Here is a 19739-nt window from a genome sequence, read left to right as displayed (position 1 = left end):
TCACAGAAGTTAGTTTCAAAAGATGTATTGATTATACCAATGGTATTTATTTGAATAAACCCCCCAACACCTCCCCCATAAAACATCACTTAAAATAATAATATTATAATAATAATAATTATACTATTTGTAATAGAATTCTTTGGACTGTTATCTACAATTTACCAAGCAATCATCTAAAGCCTGTTTTCCTGTCGATGTTAGTCAACACTATCATCTTTAATCGTTAAAAGTTTGAAAACGATCAAGTTGAAATGATAACGACAGCGCGAACATTTGATTTCTAGCGTTGAACGTTAGAGTTGAAACTCCTGTCTTCTTTCTCAATGTTGTTGTAACACGAAAAATGAATAGAGGACTCCGCTGCATCTACTAGTAGGCTCACAGTGTAGGAGACATGGGCCTAAGCACCATCAGTATAGAGATATTAATCTCTATACTGATGGTTTTTCGTTTTCAGTAGGCTTATCCTAGCCCAAATAGCATTTTGGACTAGGCTGAAAACTTAGACCTACCTAATATCCCCACGCCTATTTTCCGGAACATCATTTTATAGTAGCGTTGACCGCACCGCGATGCAAAAAATAAATGTAGTCAGCAGAATTTTCCATCAATTATGTTACGTCATGTGCTGTATCGCCAAGATGATTGGTCAGTTCTTACGTTTTCTCATTGCGATATCGCTAGAGTTGAATTGGATTCAACTCTTGCGTTTGTCAACGATTGCGACTTGTAGCGTCGATTACCGTCAATTATTACACCTTTTCCTGTAAATCGCCGACGTTTCGTGTCGTCTTTTCCTGTAAATCGTTAAAATGTCAATGTTTACAGGAAAAGGTGTAATAATTGATGGTAATCGTCGAGAAAGAAGACAGGAGTTTCAACTCGATCGCCGATTATTGTTAACGATTGCGTCGAATAACGTCGTCAGGAAAACAGGCTTAAGACACTCTGTGAAACAGAGTAGGTTTAGTTTTACGAATATCAAGCATTTCAATAATGGTAACTGACCGAAAACGTCCAGGCCAGAATGTCCTTCTAAAACCTTTTTACCCGAGTCAATATCATTCCAAGAACCATCGTCTACACTTCCTAGAGGGGGAGCGAGTGAAGCGAGCTCACCCTCTAGTACAACAAATAAATGAAATATCGTTGAATTAAAAAATATGCAAATACTGTATAATTTCTAAATAAAATTCAGATAGAGAATCACTCTGTTTGACAACTATACCTGTAGTAAACATTTAATTCTTTCTCCTGGTGCAATGAATAATGTTGTAAAAGCTCCAGATACCATTCCAGCTAGGAATGTCTGCATTCCTCTGAAAATTATTAAAATATCATAACTATAATTATTATTATTGTTATAAAGCATTATGGTTTTGCTCATGAGTAAAAAATATGCATAAATATATTGATGTTTATGCATTTCTTTTATTGGGTATTACTTTGTTTTTAGTCATGTGGACGCGACTCTATAGTTTACTATGTCGGTCGGTCTGTCTGTCGGTCCGGTATCACTATGCGTTTTATCGCTTTTCTGTACTTTTTGAACTGTTTTGATGTACAGACAAGTTTTAAAGTACATTACTTTTTGAAAGTTAATTTTTTTCGGAGAGCACGCGACTTATGGCTGTTGGCCTTGTTTTTATCAGAGGCACACGATATGTGGTGCAACTAGAATAAAATAATAAAACAAATGAGTGCAAAAGGAAATGTAAAACAAAATTAAATAGAAACAGCTAAGCATATTTAGTATATGTTTATTTTTTTATTTCAATATTTTATGAGGGTGGTCCATCCAGCCGAAGCTGACCATTAGGGACCCTTACAAAAATACAATATGACAAGACATAAACATGCAACAATTAAATTTAATCGGAGAGAAAAAACAAGAAAAAGTTTGAAAGATTAAGATGAAGCAAGTCGGATATCTAAAGGAAGAAATTGAAGCATTGAAGCTAAAAGACTGTTTGAAAAAGTTCCAAGTACGGTCTGGGGATAAGGAGATCACCGTAATAGTGACCTGTGTGTGCAAGTCATTGACAGAGTGAACAAGATTATGGAGAGCTTTAAAAGTAAGACAGCCAAGTTGATATCGATATCTGTTATGAAGCTATATTATGAAGCTATATTATATATTTGTTCTCTCATAAGCCAGAATTGGCTGGTCTTGTTGTAAACAAGAGTCTGATTAAATAAAATTAAATAAAAATATATATGGAAAAAACAAACAAAAACATACACACACTTACCCATATTTTGTATTTGCTTGTGAAGGAGTCTGTAATTTTAACCCAAGTCCATAACCAAAGAAACAGATAGCAGATATTGGTGTTATTCCGACAATTGGGGTTGCCATGCCTTTGTAAAGACCAAAAACTCCCTATAAAATAGCAAATTAGGCAAACATTGTTATCTATCAGTGGGTGAAACTAGATTGTCACCAGTGGGTGAAACTAGAGTGTCACCAGTGGGTGAAACTAGATTGTCACCAGTGGGTGAAACTAGATTGTCACCAGTGGGTGAAACTAGATTGTCACCAGTGGGTGAAACTAGATTTCCACCAGTGGGTGAAACTAGAGTGTCACCAGTGGGTGAAACTAGATTTCCACCAGTGGGTGAAACTAGATTGTCACCAGTGGGTGAAACTAGAGTGTCACCAGTGGGTGAAACTAGATTGTCACCAGTGGATGAAACTAGATTGTCACCAGTGGGTGAAACTAGATTGTCACCAGTGGGTGAAACTAGAGTGTCACCAGTTGGTGAAACTAGATTGTCACCAGTGGATGAAACTATATTGTCACCAGTGGGTGAAACTAGATTGTCACGTGAAACTAGATTGTCACCAGTGGGTGAAACTAGATTGTCACCAGTGGGTGAAACTAGATTTCCACCAGTGGGTGAAACTAGAGTGTCACCAGTGGGTGAAACTAGATTGTCACCAGTGGGTGAAACTAGAGTGTCACCAGTGGGTGAAACTAGATTGTCACCAGTGGGTGAAACTAGAGTGTCACCAATGGGTGAAACTAGATTGTCACCAGTGGGTGAAACTAGATTGTCACCAGTGGGTGAAACTAGATTGTCACCAGTGGGTGAAACTAGAGTGTCACCAGTGGGTGAAACTAGATTGTCACCAGTGGGTGAAACTAGAGTGTCACCAGTGGGTGAAACTAGATTGTCACCAGTGGGTGAAACTAGATTGTCACCAGTGGGTGAAACTAGATTGTCACCAGTGGGTGAAACTAGAGTGTCACCAGTGGGTGAAACTAGAGTGTCACCAGTGGGTGAAACTAGATTGTCACCAGTGGGTGAAACTAGATTGTCACCAGTGGGTGAAACTAGAGTGTCACCAGTGGGTGAAACTAGATTGTCACCAGTGGGTGAAACTAGATTGTCACCAGTGGGTGAAACTAGATTGTCACCAGTGGGTGAAACTAGAGTGTCACCAGTGGGTGAAACTACAAACTACCAAAGTACAAATTACTCAAATACTGGGCATATCACTGACCAATTACTTTAAAGCCCAAAATGGTTGCTCGCCCTTTATTTTCGCAACTTTCGCGATTGAACAACGATCGCAAAAATAAAGGGCACGCGAAAATCCCAAGCCTATCTACAGTATCTTCAACTTCAACTTTATTTTCCAAATAATATTTTGTTTTACAATGATAAATAATATTAAATTTTAAAACATAAGGAAGGAGCTAGAAAATAGTGTAAACACTAATCAAGTCCAGCCCCTTTTACATAATTATACTTAACTAAATTTTACAACTATGGGCAATAATTTCTTTAACACAGGCCTAAAAATAAAAACTTAATAAGTTAAAACAATCCCATTTATATATTTTAAAATTTAAATATTACTACACTTTTTCATAAATAAGATATATAAAATAAATAATTATACAACTAAAGTAAGAATTGCTTTAATTTCCGTTTAAATATAATTTTAGAGTCATGTTTAATATTTTCTGGTATCTCGTTCCATGAATTAGCACCAGAATATCGGACAGAAAATTGACCAACATTAATTTGTATTTTCTTTGTTAGCCAGGCCTAGCCTAAATATGGAAAAAATGAAAATAAAATACTTATGATAAACTAAACTGATAAATTTTTGTGTATTCTTTGAAACATTTACGAACCCTGATTATTATTTATATTGTTTGTTCAGGTGTAATTAAAACATAATAAATTGCAACCAATCGAAAATGCTAGCTAGACCCTACTCAGCTGCTGCCTCGCTCAAAACAATAATGAAATTCCTCCTCACAGCGATCGACACACATGGTACCGCCGTGGGAGGATTGATCGCTAAAATAATGTTCGAATTGCAATAAAAAAAAAGCTTACGACATTTCTTAGGTATTTTTTTAATGAAATATATAGTGTACTTGCTTGATGAATCATTTGTCCATTAAATCATATAATAATTAGTTGTAATGTGTCCATAAAGTAATTATTCTACGTGCGTAAGCCTAGCTTGTGTTAATTAATTTTTTAATTTTACTTGACGCTATTCAATTTTTGTTTGACGTTCATCGTGGAGGCGAAATACATTCGCCAATTTGGTTCAACAAATTACACAAGAAACTCAAATCACGAAAATAAAAGGTCGCGAAATAGTTGAAAATGTAAAATCGCAAACACAAAGCAAACTACTACTACTTCACAGTAGTTTAATACAATTACAACCCTGTTGGTGCAGTACCCGCTCCTTACTTGGGCTTGAATCTAGCCATCAGCGCAAGCTCGTGAGGTGGTTTCCCTATTAATCGTATGATCAAAACGGTACTGGGTATGATCAACTTAAGCGTTCGTGTTCCCACCTAATCATCCATTCATACTGTACTATACTGATGAAGATATCAATCTGTGGCGACAATAGAATGGACCCGAGACCTGGCTAACTTTGACTTTTAAATAATAGAAAGTTTTGAAATATTTTGTTAGGGTAGAAATGTATGTTGTAAGATGTGTATGTTTATTGAAAAATGGTTGTAGTTTTCGAAATTACTTTAAGTTGTGATGAGAAAACTGTTATTTGATCATTAGTTGACCTGTACACAAAGCAAAAATATAAATAAAATAAAATTTGTTAGTATTAAGTACTAAGTATTGTAAAGTTAAAACAAAACAAATTTAGGCGATCTTGCGCCTTCAGCCTGCCACGTATTGTGGTCTAAAGGTATGAAATGCCAGGCTAGTGATCTTGAGGTCGTGGGTTCGAGTCCAACTGAGAATTACTACTCTCAAATGTACTCAGTATAAAGTACAAATTACGTCAAAGTAAGACAAAACATCTGACTGATACTAGATGCTTGCTGTTGACAAATGTTTAAACATTTTAAATTAAATTTACCTCTTTCATTACAATTTTCTTGAAACAATCGAATGTACCCATATACAGTCTTGATTCTCCAGATGTCACTTGCGTTTGGAGTCTTACCTGTAAAGAGATAGATTGTGTACCTGTAATTGTGTTATGAATAAGAAATGATTTATACTGTTTACTGTAAAGCCCAAAAAATAAATGTTCACGATTTTACATTTTTAACTATTCGCGACCTTTTATTTTCACGATTTGAGTTTCTTGTGTAAATTGGCGAATGTATTTCGCCAACGAACGAACGTCAAACAACAATAATTACAGAATACGCGATTATAAATTTAGGGATGTAAATAAATAAGTGTTTTGGCTACACAGTGGGTGACGCACATGTTTATGAAAATGTATAATGAACTCAAAAGGCTTTAATTATCATAATATCAAAACAATCAATTTGATTTGATAAAAAAATTATAAAGTTACTGCGAACATGATTTAAGAGTGCTTGTCACCAAAAATCAGACATATTCGTAATTTAGTGGCAAGGGTCAAAATTTCGAATTGGCTCATATTTTGCACATTGGTAGACCTTGATGTAAGTAAACCTGATGTGTAGTTTGTTTGGTAAAATATCGCTTAGTTTTCGAGAAAATCGAAAAATAACGATTTTCGGCCAATTTTGTTAATTTTTGGTGTATAATTTACATTAAGTTTAACAGCCTCTGGAAGCCAAACGTAGCTACCTAGCGTTTAAATATTTTACACTTATGTTAACTAGCATCTTGACAATAATTAAGTAAAGTTTCAAAAAATTTGATGAAATTCTAAGATTTTTACTAATTAATTACTAATTAGCATATATAAAACTCTTAAAAAGTAGGGTAAAAACAAACGCGTTTTTTTTCATGTGCGACGAATTTTTTTTTAATAAAAAAATCATCAATCTAAAGTTTAGATACTAATATTTATGAATCAAGTAAAAAAAATTTGGGGAAACTTATTTGCGCTCCGCGCCAGAGCCACAAATTTGTAAGAAATTCAAAGATTTTATCTGTCGGCAAGATCAATCGGATGTACCTATTGTTCTCTATTTACATATTTAAGGTAAATTTTACTATGAGAAACAAACTTTAAAGGTAAACTGAAAGGTCCTGAATAATTTGGATTTACGTTTTAATATAAACACAAACTAAAAATAAATTTCTAGTAAAATTTAAACGACTAACCCATGATGAAATTAAGCAATTACTATCTGAGCTCAACATTATAACTCGCTTAGCTTCATCAAGCCTGTTATGTTTTCCACAAGGTGAATTTATTCTCGCGAATTGAACATTTTTTGCATGCGCAGTTTATTTTTATCAACAACGTGTTCCATTGGGCGTGCGCGTATACGCGAAAATGTTTGATTTGCGCGAATAATTTCGCCTAGTGGAAAACAGGCTTTACAACATAATTTTCTTATCTTCTCATATAGGGAGTTTTCGCACGAGCACGTTAACGCTATTTTCCAAGCTCCGCCCACTTTGTAAACAACTTGATCTGTGCGTGCGCAAGCATTACGAAAAACTTTAGTTACGTGCGTCAAGAACCTTATTTCTGAAAAATAGCGTCAATGAAAAACGTTAACCAAAACATGATTAAACATGCCTGGCTAGGCTTAGTCTCTAAACCCAAGGTATTCCGTGATTTGTGTCAATACTTGTGGCGTATGTTGCGTGCGCTACACATGTGTTGCGTTCTACACTTCCCGTCGAAGCGCGAAATCAAAACGAGCAAGTACGTTAACGCAAATGTTCGCTGAACTCTGTTGTTATGCAAATGAGTAGAATGGTGACAACCGTTAACGTTCATGTGCTCGTGCGAAATTTCCTAATAATTCGTGGCCTAAACAATAAATTATTGTTTTACCATTGTTTCACCCCTTCGCTTTATTAAAAATTTACAGAACGCGACTTAAAATACTAAGAATTTAGACAACAGAATCGTCCCACATATTAAATTGTTATTTTAAAGAATTCTCACAGACACAGTTTTACCTTCGTTGCTACCTTAATCAATCGAGCAACTGCACGTGGAAACCAGCTTTCCCAGCAAATCAATGTATGGCTTCTTGCGCTTTATGGTTATATCTGTGGTATCAAGTTCAAGAGAAGTACACATTTCTTGCAACATTGGCAAAGAGAATCTGGAGAGTTTTTCTTGAGCTTTCAGTTCACAAATATTATGCCTTTCAAACATTATTGGATGCTGCAAGCCTATTGTGTCCAGTACGGTTTGCGACAAAATTTGAATTTCTCTTTCTTTTTCCGTTTTTGAATCGTCTCCATTTTCTTGGACTTCGTCACCATCTTCAATACTATCGTAATCATCATCTTCGTCATCATCATCATGAACGGCTGCATCTGTCCTCCTTTTTTTAGCTAAGCGTGAGAAAAAACTTGCAATCTGCTGTGCTGTTAAAAATTCACTCTTGCTAAATAGATGTGAACCATCGCTGTGCCTGGCCGATCTCATCTCTCGTGAGACATCACATGGATCAGCTTTCTGTCCTGTCTGCTCTCCAACGTCAAAAACATCAATAAGGTAGGTTTTCTGTGGAACAGAAAATCGGGTTTTTTTTGCAGAGGACTTTAACGCCCAGCCCATTTGCAGGTCGGGGCCAATGTCAAACCGTGGCAAATCGTTGGTTCTTGTTGGTTCTGGATTTTTAGAAGTACCCTCTTCTAGTTGTGTTGCGTATAATTTCATTGCCCTGTCATATAGTGTTTCATGTTCTAGTGCGTTCTTGTGATTTTCATAATCTAAGTGTTTCTCTAGGGAAGAGTATCTCTGATATGACCTAATGCAACCTTGTTCGCGACAAAAGAACAGTTTGCTGGGGGTGCCAGGACTTTCTTCACTTTCTATTTGTTCGTCGTCATTTATATCAGCTTGTTCTTCATGAGATGTCTTGGCTTGTATTCTTGCTTTTACTGTAATAAATGATACTTGATTTTGATCAGACGTTGTATCCTTGTTATGAATTAAATTGGGTAGTTTCGAGGGCACACAGAATTTACTCAAAAGTAGATTTTGTCCTGCACCAATACCATACGCCATCCAGACCTTCATGGACCTGCTTCCGAACTCTATGTTGTTGATGTGACTCACGCCTTTCCATTTCCCTGCTGCACAAATAGTACCAGTAGGTAAAGCACAAACTATGACTTTCACTCCAGGAATGCCTCCAAAGGACTCAATTGCTGCCTTCATCTGCTCTGGATTTTCAATATCTTTTCCTGAATTAAGATATTTATTCATGTGATTTTTGATATGGGCTGCCTTGCGGTCACATGCGCCCTTCCCCCCTTGAGGGTCCGAAAAATCAATACGTCGGATTTTGATCTTCGTTTCTTTCGCTATCTTTGGTAACGAGAGTAATGTTAGGGCAGAGTGGTAGCATCCTGCATTATCTTGACGCAGATACACAGAGTGTATATCGGGTGCAATAGATGGCAGCTGCCTCAACACATCGTCGATGATTGCCACAACAGTAGTACTATCCTGACTGCAAGATTTAAAAATATGCACAAACGTAAGCATCTGTACCTCTCTATCTTTATTCTTTTTCGTCAAGACCGTTATGTGCCACGGAAGTCCACGCTTTCCAAACCAGTCTCTTTGGCTTTCGCGGTATTTACGTGGTACAAACTTCATCGCCCAGTCTAAAACAATTAGGGCACAACCAGGATTCAAATCTCCTAAAATATCATGTCGTGCAGCGTCTTGGTTAATGGATCTTAAGATATGCGCCTTCCACGTCTCGATGTCTTGGACTGACCGTGTAATTACGTACTCCATGTCATCTTTTTCTTCAGAAGAGCAGCGCACTTCGTTTAAAGCTTCAAGAATTTCAGACAAAGCTTCTGGAAATATACGACATCTGTCACATCTTGCATTGTGGTCATGATCACAGACAGTCTGGTAATATTTGTCTTCGCAAGAACTAAGAGCATACGCCCTACAATGATCGGCAACTTCAGAATGGTTAGAAATGTGAATCTGCAATAATATATAAAAGGAATTGTATAAAAAATGTAATTAGTCTTGAATGTTTCTTACATGCTTTACTGAGCAACATACAACGCGCTACTTTGCCTTTTTTATTATATTGTTTTTCTATTTATACTGTAGCAGTTATCAAGATATTTAAACAAGATTGTTATTACCTTATAGTCACCTTTTAGGTAGCGCTTGGCATCTTTAAGTTTTTGGTTTGTTTGTTTGGCCCAAGTCAAACCCATTTCATAGCAATCTCCCAGCTTATCAACGATGTTCTCCAGGTCATCGAAGGCTTTTCCACCATTGGCAGAGATATAATCAAGGCCCTGTAAGGATTTGCGTACAGAAGCAGAACAAACACTGAGAACTCTACGCAATGTACTGCGGCTCATAGGTTGAAAATTCTTCTCTTGACAGTAACTCTCGTATTGAAGAATACATTGTTCTGGGATAAGATTACGCACAACATTTGGGATTTTTATAACTCTGTCTGTAGAAAGTTTTAGAGTTTTTTCTCCAAATGGCAAGTCTTGTATAACTTGAGAACTTGTTATAAAGGTAACAAAGTGGTCAATTTTCCCTGGCTGTACGCATACTCTAGTGTTCTTTAGAGGTTGAATTACAGAACCTCTACCATGTAACAATAAATGGTGTTTGGCCACGTTAAAACGGTATCTAGTCAAGTTAGGTATCCATTTCTGCAGTTCCTTGAAGGTAACCTTATCAACCATGATCGATAAAATCTGACGTCTTGTACTCCAGTGGTTAGTATGAAGATAGCATTCTGATAGAGCATCTAATAGAGAAGAATCGGTTCTTTCGTCAGCTTCTGTGGTTTTATCACTTGATAAGCCTTCAAGTAGAGTAGTCGACTGACCAGGTGCGATTTCTTCCAGGCACATAGAGACAACTTGACGAGCCTTGCGCATGTGGAAACGTTTAGTACGGTCTGAAACTTGCTCCAGCGGTGCAGATAAAGGATATCTAATTGGACTGACGTCCCTTGAATTGAGAAATGCATTTAATTTTTCTCTTGGTGTAGATTGAATTGATTCATCTTCTGAGGTAGCTGAAGCAAAAGTTGGATCGCAAAATTGATATAGGCTCATTTGAGTATCCATAACATCACACGCCGGTGTTTGACAAGTTGGAGTGGCTAATGACATGTAAAACTCATCCTTATTACTTTCCTGAAAATAAGAATAATATTGGTAAAAAATTACTACTGACTTTGATTCAATTATTGACGCACTGATTCGTGATATATATAAAATGATGATGACAATGGCAGGGAATGCAGAAAATATACCTCCTACCACCAACATCCGAAAAAAAATGAACAAAGTAACATGAAACACATTATTTACTTAATCTTTCCGCCAATAAATGCGTATTCATAAATGTCATACTGTACGGTATTTTTTAACTTACAGTTGTTAGTGCGCTCATCTGATCGACGAGACTAGGGTTATTTGTTTCAGTGTTCGAGGTTACAGGTAACAATGACTTCAGCATCTTACGGCAAGTTGAACAGATACCTGATAAAAAGCGTAAAAACATTTACTTACAGGGTTTTATTTAACAGTTTAAATTACATTAAATATATAAAAATATAAAAATTAAATTATATTTACCTGAACCAACTTGCAGGAAAGTTCCTGTTTTCTTTAATATTAGTTGCGAATCTTCTTTGCTAATACCCCTATCGCACTTGGGTCCCTTTCCTTTGCTTTGGATGTGATTAGAGAGATCAGGCGGCACTCTACATCTGTTGTTATTTCCTCGAGACCAACCTAAGCCAAGTTCCGATCGATGCAAGGGACAAACAGTCCAACTATGTATATCAGCGGGCAAGGTAAACATGGCTGCTCGACTAAGAATTAGGTCTACCTCACTATCGATGCCCGTAAACCTAAACATGTGTCTGTGTGCAGCGATTTCCTTCTGGCATGCTTGTAAAGGTAGGACTTCAGTGCTCTGTTTGCGGTCTTTTCTATCGAATCCACAAGCTCCGCCAACAACCGATTTAAAAGAACATGAAATCTCCATCTTGTTTGAACTTAAAGCCATCAGACAATAAGTATATATAAAAATTATTTTCAACACGTCTTTACATTGTAAGACATAAACTAAAATGGATAACAATTCAGTTCCGTTGTCAACGCCAATGAAGATATCGTTGTCTATCGAATATATGCAGTAAAGTGTTTTGTCTACTGTGGTTAATGTTTTGAAACATTCTCGCTGAGTAAGTTCGACCAGGTTCGACAAACAGGAAAACGATAACAAGTTAAAACAAATGTGTTTTTCAGTTTTATCCTATAAACTATGAGAGGATGGAATAATTTATAATAATGTGGTTTGACAAAGAATAAGCGAGTGATTTTTAGTTAATTGCTTAATTTTGTATATTGATTAGTAATTGAAATTTTACCAGAAACGTATTTTTAGTTTGTGTTTAAATTGCAACTTAATTCAAAATTATTCCAGGAACTTTCAGTTTATCTTTCAATTTTGTTTCGCGTAATAAAAGTTTAGCTCAAAGCGACTTAGATTGCTAAATAGATAACAATAGGTGCATCTGATTGATCTTGCCGACAGATAAAATCTTTGAATTTCTTACAACTTTGTGGCTCTGGCGCGGAGCGCAAAATAGTTTCCCCAAATTTTTTTTACTTGATTCATAAATATTAGTATCTAAACTTTAGATTGATGATTTTTTTATTTTAAAAAAATTCGTCGCACATGAAAAAAAAACGCGTTTGTTTTTAACCTACTTTTTAAGAGTTTTATATATGCTAATTAGTAATTAATTAGTAAAAATCTTAAAATTTCATCAAATTTTTTGAAACTTTACTAAATTATTGTCAAGATGCTAGTTAACGTAAGTGTAAAATATTAAAACGCTAGATTGCTACATTTGGCTTCCAGAGGCTGTTAAACTTAATGTAAATTATACACCAAAAATTAACAAAATTGGCCGAAAATCGTTATTTTTCGATTTTCTCGAAAACTAAGCGATATTTTACCAAACAAACTACACATCAGGTTTACTTACATCAAGGTCTACCAATGTGCAAAATATGAGACAATTCGAAATTTTGACCCTTGCCACCTAATGTTTGATTTTTAGTGACTGGCTCTCTTAAAACAACAAAAATAGCAATTTCGGAACGGCTCTGGTTGTGCGCTCCATGCACACTCTACGCGTGCGCGTTTAGTTTGTACAGCGATTCTCTATAGTAATGCATTGTTTTTACATTTTGTTGTTTAAAATCATGTTCGCAGTAACTTTATGATTTCGTTATTATCTTAACAAAAACCTTTAAACAAATTGATTGTTTTGATATTAAATTCGATATTTAAAGCCTTGTGAATGTTATACATTTTTTAAGCAAATGACTCGACTCCATACGCTACATAGGAATAGTTGGACACAAACATGGCCGGCGTGCACACCATGTGACTTTCTAAAATCCGTGAACGCAAAGTTGGAACTCTCTCTATATATGGCTCTGATGCAGAGAGATTAAATAATTTGCCAACCGAAATGTTTGGTCTAGTTCGAGGTTTTCCAAGAACATGTTTTCTTTTAATAGTTGAGAGAGATTATTTATAGGGTTAGATTTAGTATATTTAGGAAGTAGATCAGCTATCTTACAATTCTTTATAATAGAAAATAATTAAGGTAATGAATTATTCATGATTTCTACCTTAATTGCATAGGAAAAAAAATAATGCATCCCGGATTTGTCAGCAGGGATAACGCCAGCCAGGGTGGTCAGGTCAGGAGGAGGAACTGGAGGGATATGCCAACAACAGTCTGCAGAAAGAAGCCTGTCACGCCAAATGAGGTACCGCTGCCAAATGAGGTACCGCACTTAATTTGGCGTCTAAGGCGCCAAATTAGGTACTATTGCAAAATGAAGTTCTATTGTCATTTTTTTAAATACAGTTTATATAAAACAATCATATTTAAGCCAGTATTAAACTACAATATGTATTATGTGTTGTTACGCCTGTTATTAGATCACCATTACATTAAATTAAATATAAAGCAGAAAATAGTTATCCTTTTTTGATTTTCGTCGAATAGATCCAAGCGGAAGTGCTTCGGTCATGGTCCGCAAATTATATGATACGCCTTGTGTGCCAAAATCTTTTTACTGCTTTTTAGTTGTGCTGCAGTGCAGATTGTCTGTGATCAAGCAGAATCTGAGGATTTACCTGTGCTTGGGGGTCTGTCTATCAAGGTACAACATTTCGACGAAGCCAATTTAATATTTTCATTTTTTTAAATATCTGTAGAATGCGTCGTCATTTATTCTGAAGCTAATACTGTAGGCCTATATACCGTAATCAGGCGGTATTAAGGCTAGTTCACGTACAGTAGAATTCACGTAGAATTATGTGGTGTTGTTGCTTGATTGTAAATTGCCCAGATTCTTCATAAGAAAAGAACTGATATTAAGGTTAATTCTGGAACTGATATTAAGGAGTTTTTAGAACAGATATTAAGATGTCCTCTATAAACGGAGTCCTCACAAACTCATATAAGAGGTCCTCTTGTGAAATCAGGTTCCCGTCGAATTTATTTCAGCTAAGTAGCTAAATTATCATGGATTTTGTACCCACCATTCCATCGATAGCTTTTTTTCTCTCTTTTGTGTCGCAAACATATTATTTAACACATTTGTTAATTCCCAATGTCGTTACAATTCATCAGTAACATTTTTACATTTATCAATTCCGTATTTTACCTCCTATTTCATTAATGTTCATATTTTTCTATACACTTGATAATGATCATCATTATCATCTATATCTCGTTTTAAAATATTTTACACATAAAGAATTTGTGAGATTTTCATTTGTTTGTTTTCATTTTACAACCCGGATTATACAATGTAATTTATATACAAGATGAAACGAAATAAAATCAGATCAGTACCACCTGTAACTCGTATCACAGTGAATTCCTTTTCTGATAATCGTAGCAAATTAGAAATTATATTAGCATAATAGTATTTCTTAAAGCTAACCATTTTTCTATACTTGTTTCTTTATTGTTATATGTTTCACCGTGATTCAATGTTATATAGCATATTGCTTTTAAATATAAATAGTGAAGGCTGCAAATGTGTAAATATAGGCCTAATCTACTATTCCATCGATATAGCTAATTAAATTACTGTATGTCAATAAATAATATATTAACTTGATTACAGTAGCATCCCACTCTCATCACCCCACAAAGTATAACAGTGCATGCATGTTCCACATTATGTACGACGTATAATTGATGGAACGAACAACCGAAATGAAAATAACGCATGCAATCTCCATTGCAAAATTAGGTTCCATTTAGGTATAAATTCTAATATTCCCGACCTCAAAATAATTAGTGTTATAACTAACTGTATTTAGCTTCCTAGAATTTCGTCCACCCCTCCAAACGTGTTTCCAACATCGTATCAAACAAGGTGACCGACTTCATTGCAAAATTAGGTTCCATTGCATTATTGCGAATTTAAGGTTGTTCCCCCGACTTCGAAGTAATACTTGCTTAGAATTTCGCTCAAACTTTTTTCCCACATTGTAATATGATCTGAACAAACGACTTTATTGCAAAATTACGTTCAATTGTTTGCGAATTCACGTTGTGTTCCCAACCTTAAAATAACTCATGTATTTAGCTTGCTTAGAATTTCGCTCACCACATTCCCGTCCAAACATTTTCTCACATCGATATGAACAAATGAGATGACGACTTCATTGCAAAATTAGGTTCAATTATTTGCGAATTCACGTGCTTTTTTCCAACCTCAAAATAAGTATCATGTATTTAGCTTGCTTAGAATTTCGCTCACCCCATACCCCATATCTCATCCAAAGTTTTTTCCCACATCATATGAACAAGATGACACGACTTCATTGCACAATTATGATCCATTATTGCGAATTTATGTTCAAATGTTCCCGATATCAAGGTAAAAAGTACCAGCTGAATAAAATATCTAACATATTGCAAAATTAGTCTCTATTATTGGGAATGTTTCCGACATCAAAGATTGTTAAAACTTGATGAAAATGCCATTAGGATTGGTGAATTAATTAGTTAATTACCATTATTTATTTATTGTGATATGCATGTTCAACTGTTACCTTCTATTACGGTACGTGACATGAAAAGATTGATAACAAAAGAGAACAACGCAATATCTCAAAATTTGGTTTCATTATCTATTTATGTTCTAAATGTTTCCGACCTTATGAGTTATTGTTTTGATGAAACAATCTGATGAATTTCCCCTCGAAGTAGGCCTACCTGTAGCCTGCCATCCCTTATTTATTTATTATAGGTCACACACACACACGTGTAACAAATGAGATGATGAAATTATAACAAATATCTAACTAACAATTTGCGACTTAGGTTCGCCATTATTCCGAATTTATGTTTTAATGTTTCAGACATCAAAGTAAATATAGTGTTATACTGTAGGTATAATAAGTGAAATAAATGTGATCATGTAACTCATATTCTTAAAGAACTTATAAATAAAATACATAAATAACATACATTATACATTTTAAAAAAAACGGAATTGACTAAAAATGAAACTAAAACGTTAGAAAACTGTATAGTTAAGCAATGTTAAACAAAAAAATATATACAATATAATCAATAGAATAACGGGATACATTCATATTCAACGAATAATCATTTTAATTTGAAAACATAAACATAGAAATTCATAAAAACGAACAAAATAGTAACGGGAATAATGTACCGACGAAAGGAACGTCAAATCAAAATATTACTAGGAAATAATGCAGAAATGGCGTCCCATAACTCAAACAATCAACGTTTTAGCCCTAAAGGCAAATTGTCCCAGACTATGTCCGCATAACATGCAGACGTGACTTCAGACACTTCCCTTTGGCGCTAAAACGAGTAGTCTTCTTTTCCAGCTGCTTAGAAAGGGGTCGATAGACTTCCCATCATGCATGTCGAGTTTTCTATATTTTTCGATGGCAGTGCCTTTCGTTTTTTTACACTAAAATCGTAAATTTTCGTCGTATGTTTCAGTTATAATGGTTTAATTTCATATAATGAATAAAGATTATTAGGCTAGAAATACTCAGGTTAATAATTTTCAGTTTGTGTTTATTTGGAAATAAATAATATCAATATTTAATAACACGATTAGCTCGCCAGAAACGTGCTGCCAAATTAAGTGACCTAGCCTTGTACGATACAGACCACGCGCACCTCATTTGGCAATGTCACTTCATTTGGCGTTACAAAGCCAGGCTTTACCTACCTTTATAGTATCTAGTGGATGTCCAGCAAACACAAGACAAACTCCACCAAATCCACCTGCAATTAAGTTTTTGGCAAGACTTATTTTTTGATTTTCTGACATTATTTTCGTTCGTTTGGTTCAATAGATAGTACAACAAACACGTTTCATGTTGACACGATATGCATGACCAAATACGACCTCCTGACCTCCTTACTTAAATCATTTGCATTAGAAATTTGTAACAGAGAGTGATGCCCGCCCTCATAAGGGCGGATGTATACAGACTAAAGAAGACTTGATTTAATAGATAATATATTTTGCAATTATAAAACATTTTATAAGACATAGATAATAACAAACAAGTGTACTAGTGTTCACTTCTACAGAAAATTATTATTTAATTTCATTTTTTTAAATTTTATTTTAAATTAGTTCACAAAGAAAGGCCGAAAAGCAACAACAAAAACAACCAAGCGTTTACTCAGCATGGCCTATTCTTTGCCATTGCCGCGTGCTAATCTACGCCCAATGTTTTTATGGTATAAATTAGTATAAAATACATGTTATTAATAGGATAAATTGTTACATTTAATTAATTTTTTTTTTACCAGAGACAAGTTAAATATAGAAATATAAACTATCCTTCGTGAACAACAACACGACCGGTAGCGGCCGGTTGAAACAAAATGAACTGTTTATTAAGATAAGATAAGATAACTCTTTATTGTCATGAACACAACAAGGCGAACATGAAATTGGTTTTTCCTTGATGCTTAAAAACACATACAATATATAAAATATTAAAAATATCAATACAATACATTAAAACTATATACAGTAGTAAACAAGTAAACAAACTATCTTTGAAATGTTGTGTTGGAAACAGAAATAGAGTTGTGGACAAATTATTTCCTACATCGAGTGGTATTGCACATTAAAGGACGAATTCTACATTCATTCATTCTAAATTCGGCAGTTTTTTACTAAAAATTGCATGAAACGAACAATTAAATATCCAAACAACATTTAACATGTTGTTGGCATGTAGTTGATAACATTTGTTTTCATGAAAACACTACCGGTGGTCCTAGAATCTTCCACGACCATTGTTTGTCGGAAAAATTTTTCATTCGTGCAACACCCGAACAATTCCGAAATTCCTTCTCGGAAATCCGGCAACCTTCGCCAATAGATAACCAGATTTACCGCGGAGTTTATCAATCATTGCAACGTCAATGTAGAAAACCAAACTTGACACTATACAACGATCCTTCCTCAAAGCCATAGTAAATTGTGAACATAATTCGAAGAGATTCATTTGCCCACCGCAATCAGCAAATAGCGTAAACAACCACTAACAATTTCAATTTAGCGGCCATTCGTTTATAATGTGAATGTATTTTTTATAAATATTGAAAAGTAAATTATTAAAATCCCAATCGTTATTACAACAACAGGGGGTATAATAACAATAATATATTTTTATACCTCCCTGATTACAGTATATAGCATACAATGAAATAGGATCAACATTTTAATTTAGTGGCATGCAAAAAACATTTAGTATGAAATGTATGGTGTTGCCTGGGCAACTAGGGCAACACCCCTGGGTCCGCCCCTGCTGTGGATATCAGTGGCTGGATCTCAATGGAGATACAAAGAAAAAGCGAAAGGCTAAATCAAAACGATAAAGTAAAACAGCCAGAAAAGTTAGCAGAGCTTTCGGGAACACTAGCTCTTCATCAGTGCAAGTGGAAGTACTTGGAAAAAGTCAATAGTTAAGAACAGGCAAGCAGTGCCTTAGTGGACAGGAATAAAAAAAATACAACAAAGCAGATACAGGCTGGTTAATAGAGGGTGGAGATAGTAAGGGTAGAAAACAAAGAAGATAGCTTGGTAGATATAAACAATTTTGGAATGGAACTAAAAAAGAGCTAAAATGTTGATTAACATTGAAACTTAAATTTAGGAATTTCAATGTTCCCGATCTGGGAGTATGTTCCTAATGTTAAGTTCAAAGGGTTTTGTGGTTTTAAGTAGTAATTCCCAGTGGTTTTCTTTTTCTTTGCAAGTTTTGTCGCTCCATTTGACATCGTGGTCTATTGCAATAACTCAGAAATTTGCAATCGAGTGACCAGCTAAATTAAAATGTTCGGCAACAGGTTGATCAAGCTTTATTGTTTTGATAGCTGATCTTTGTTGTGTCATTCTCATACGGAGCGTATTTGTTTGTTTCCCCGACGTACTGTTTACCACAAATATTACAGTATCTGAGATAAATGACGTTTTTGGTTAGACAATTGATTGTCTTATCCAAAAAATGCGGCCAGTTTGGTTACTCTTAAATTTTTCACTAGAGTCAACCAATGAAAAAGTTTTGCAAGATTTGCCGCAAAGGTGACTGCCCAAATTTTGGCTGTCATGAGAGTTAATTTCACTCTTAAATTTGGATCTGACTAATATATCACTAAGGTTGGGAGGCCTACGAAATGCAATAATGGGTGGTTCCAGAAAAACACGTTCTGTGAACTGTAGAATGGGCATATGTTTCTCAATAATAGCCCGTAATAGAGGCAACCTAGGGTAATAGGTTGTGACTACCAATGGCACTCTGGTCGAATTTGGCTGACGTGGTTTGTATACGCCAGAGTTTGGCATCGAGGAATATCTTTTGCTTTCTTTATAGCAGTTTCGCTGTATTCCTTCTTGTAATTTCTATTCCGGATGTCCGGTAAGTTCTTCTGAAAATCTAAATCTGAAGAACAGATACGTCTGCTACTACGTAATGCTTGACTTTGACTGTACGGTATGTTTTTAGTCGCGTGGACGCGACTCTATAGTTCACTATGTCGGTCGGTCTGTCTGTCGGTCCGGTATCACTATGCGTTTTAGCACGCGACTTATGGCTGTTGGCCTTGTTAGTACAGTGTCGAGGATGATAACTGAAGCTAAAAGACTGAAAAAAGTTCCAAGTAGCTGGGGATAAGGAGGTCACCGTTTTAGTGATGATCTGCCGTGGTGCTATATGCGCAATGCATTAGAAGTGATCA

At 35.3% G+C, this 19739-nt stretch overlaps 3 protein-coding genes across 3 annotated transcripts in view; all 3 read right to left on the bottom strand.

The window, feature by feature from the left end:
• The window catches only part of LOC144853832 (mitochondrial carnitine/acylcarnitine carrier protein-like), a 32967-nt gene extending 16118 nt beyond the window's left edge, over positions 1-16849 (bottom strand). The window contains exons 1-4 of the mRNA XM_078711682.1: positions 16708-16849; positions 5369-5455; positions 2256-2386; positions 1232-1322 (exon numbers count right to left, since the gene is read on the bottom strand). Of these exons, the coding sequence (XP_078567808.1) occupies positions 1232-1322; positions 2256-2386; positions 5369-5455; positions 16708-16809 (411 nt within the window). The 5' untranslated portion in view covers positions 16810-16849. The remainder of the gene's footprint in view (positions 1-1231; positions 1323-2255; positions 2387-5368; positions 5456-16707) is intronic.
• LOC144854490 (uncharacterized) lies at positions 7388-10545 on the bottom strand. Its single transcript, XM_078712447.1, has 2 exons — positions 9547-10545; positions 7388-9379 (listed from the first exon to the last, which is right to left on the bottom strand). Exons 1-2 carry the CDS (start codon positions 10543-10545, stop codon positions 7388-7390), a joined length of 2991 nt encoding a protein of 996 aa, XP_078568573.1.
• Positions 10715-11513, bottom strand: LOC144853842 (uncharacterized). The gene is made up of 2 exons (XM_078711696.1): positions 11014-11513; positions 10715-10917 (listed from the first exon to the last, which is right to left on the bottom strand). The coding sequence occupies exons 1-2, from the start codon at positions 11447-11449 to the stop codon at positions 10802-10804; spliced, it is 552 nt and encodes a 183-aa protein (XP_078567822.1). The 5' UTR covers positions 11450-11513; the 3' UTR covers positions 10715-10801.
• Positions 16850-19739: the final 2890 nt, after the last annotated feature.

This window comes from Antedon bifida, chromosome 10 (genome assembly GCF_963402885.1).
Source record: "Antedon bifida chromosome 10, ecAntBifi1.1, whole genome shotgun sequence".
In the NCBI taxonomy this organism is placed as follows: Eukaryota; Metazoa; Echinodermata; class Crinoidea; order Comatulida; family Antedonidae; genus Antedon; species Antedon bifida.
Note: the sequence above shows the minus strand (reverse complement) of the source record. Positions and strands in the feature narration are given on the sequence as shown.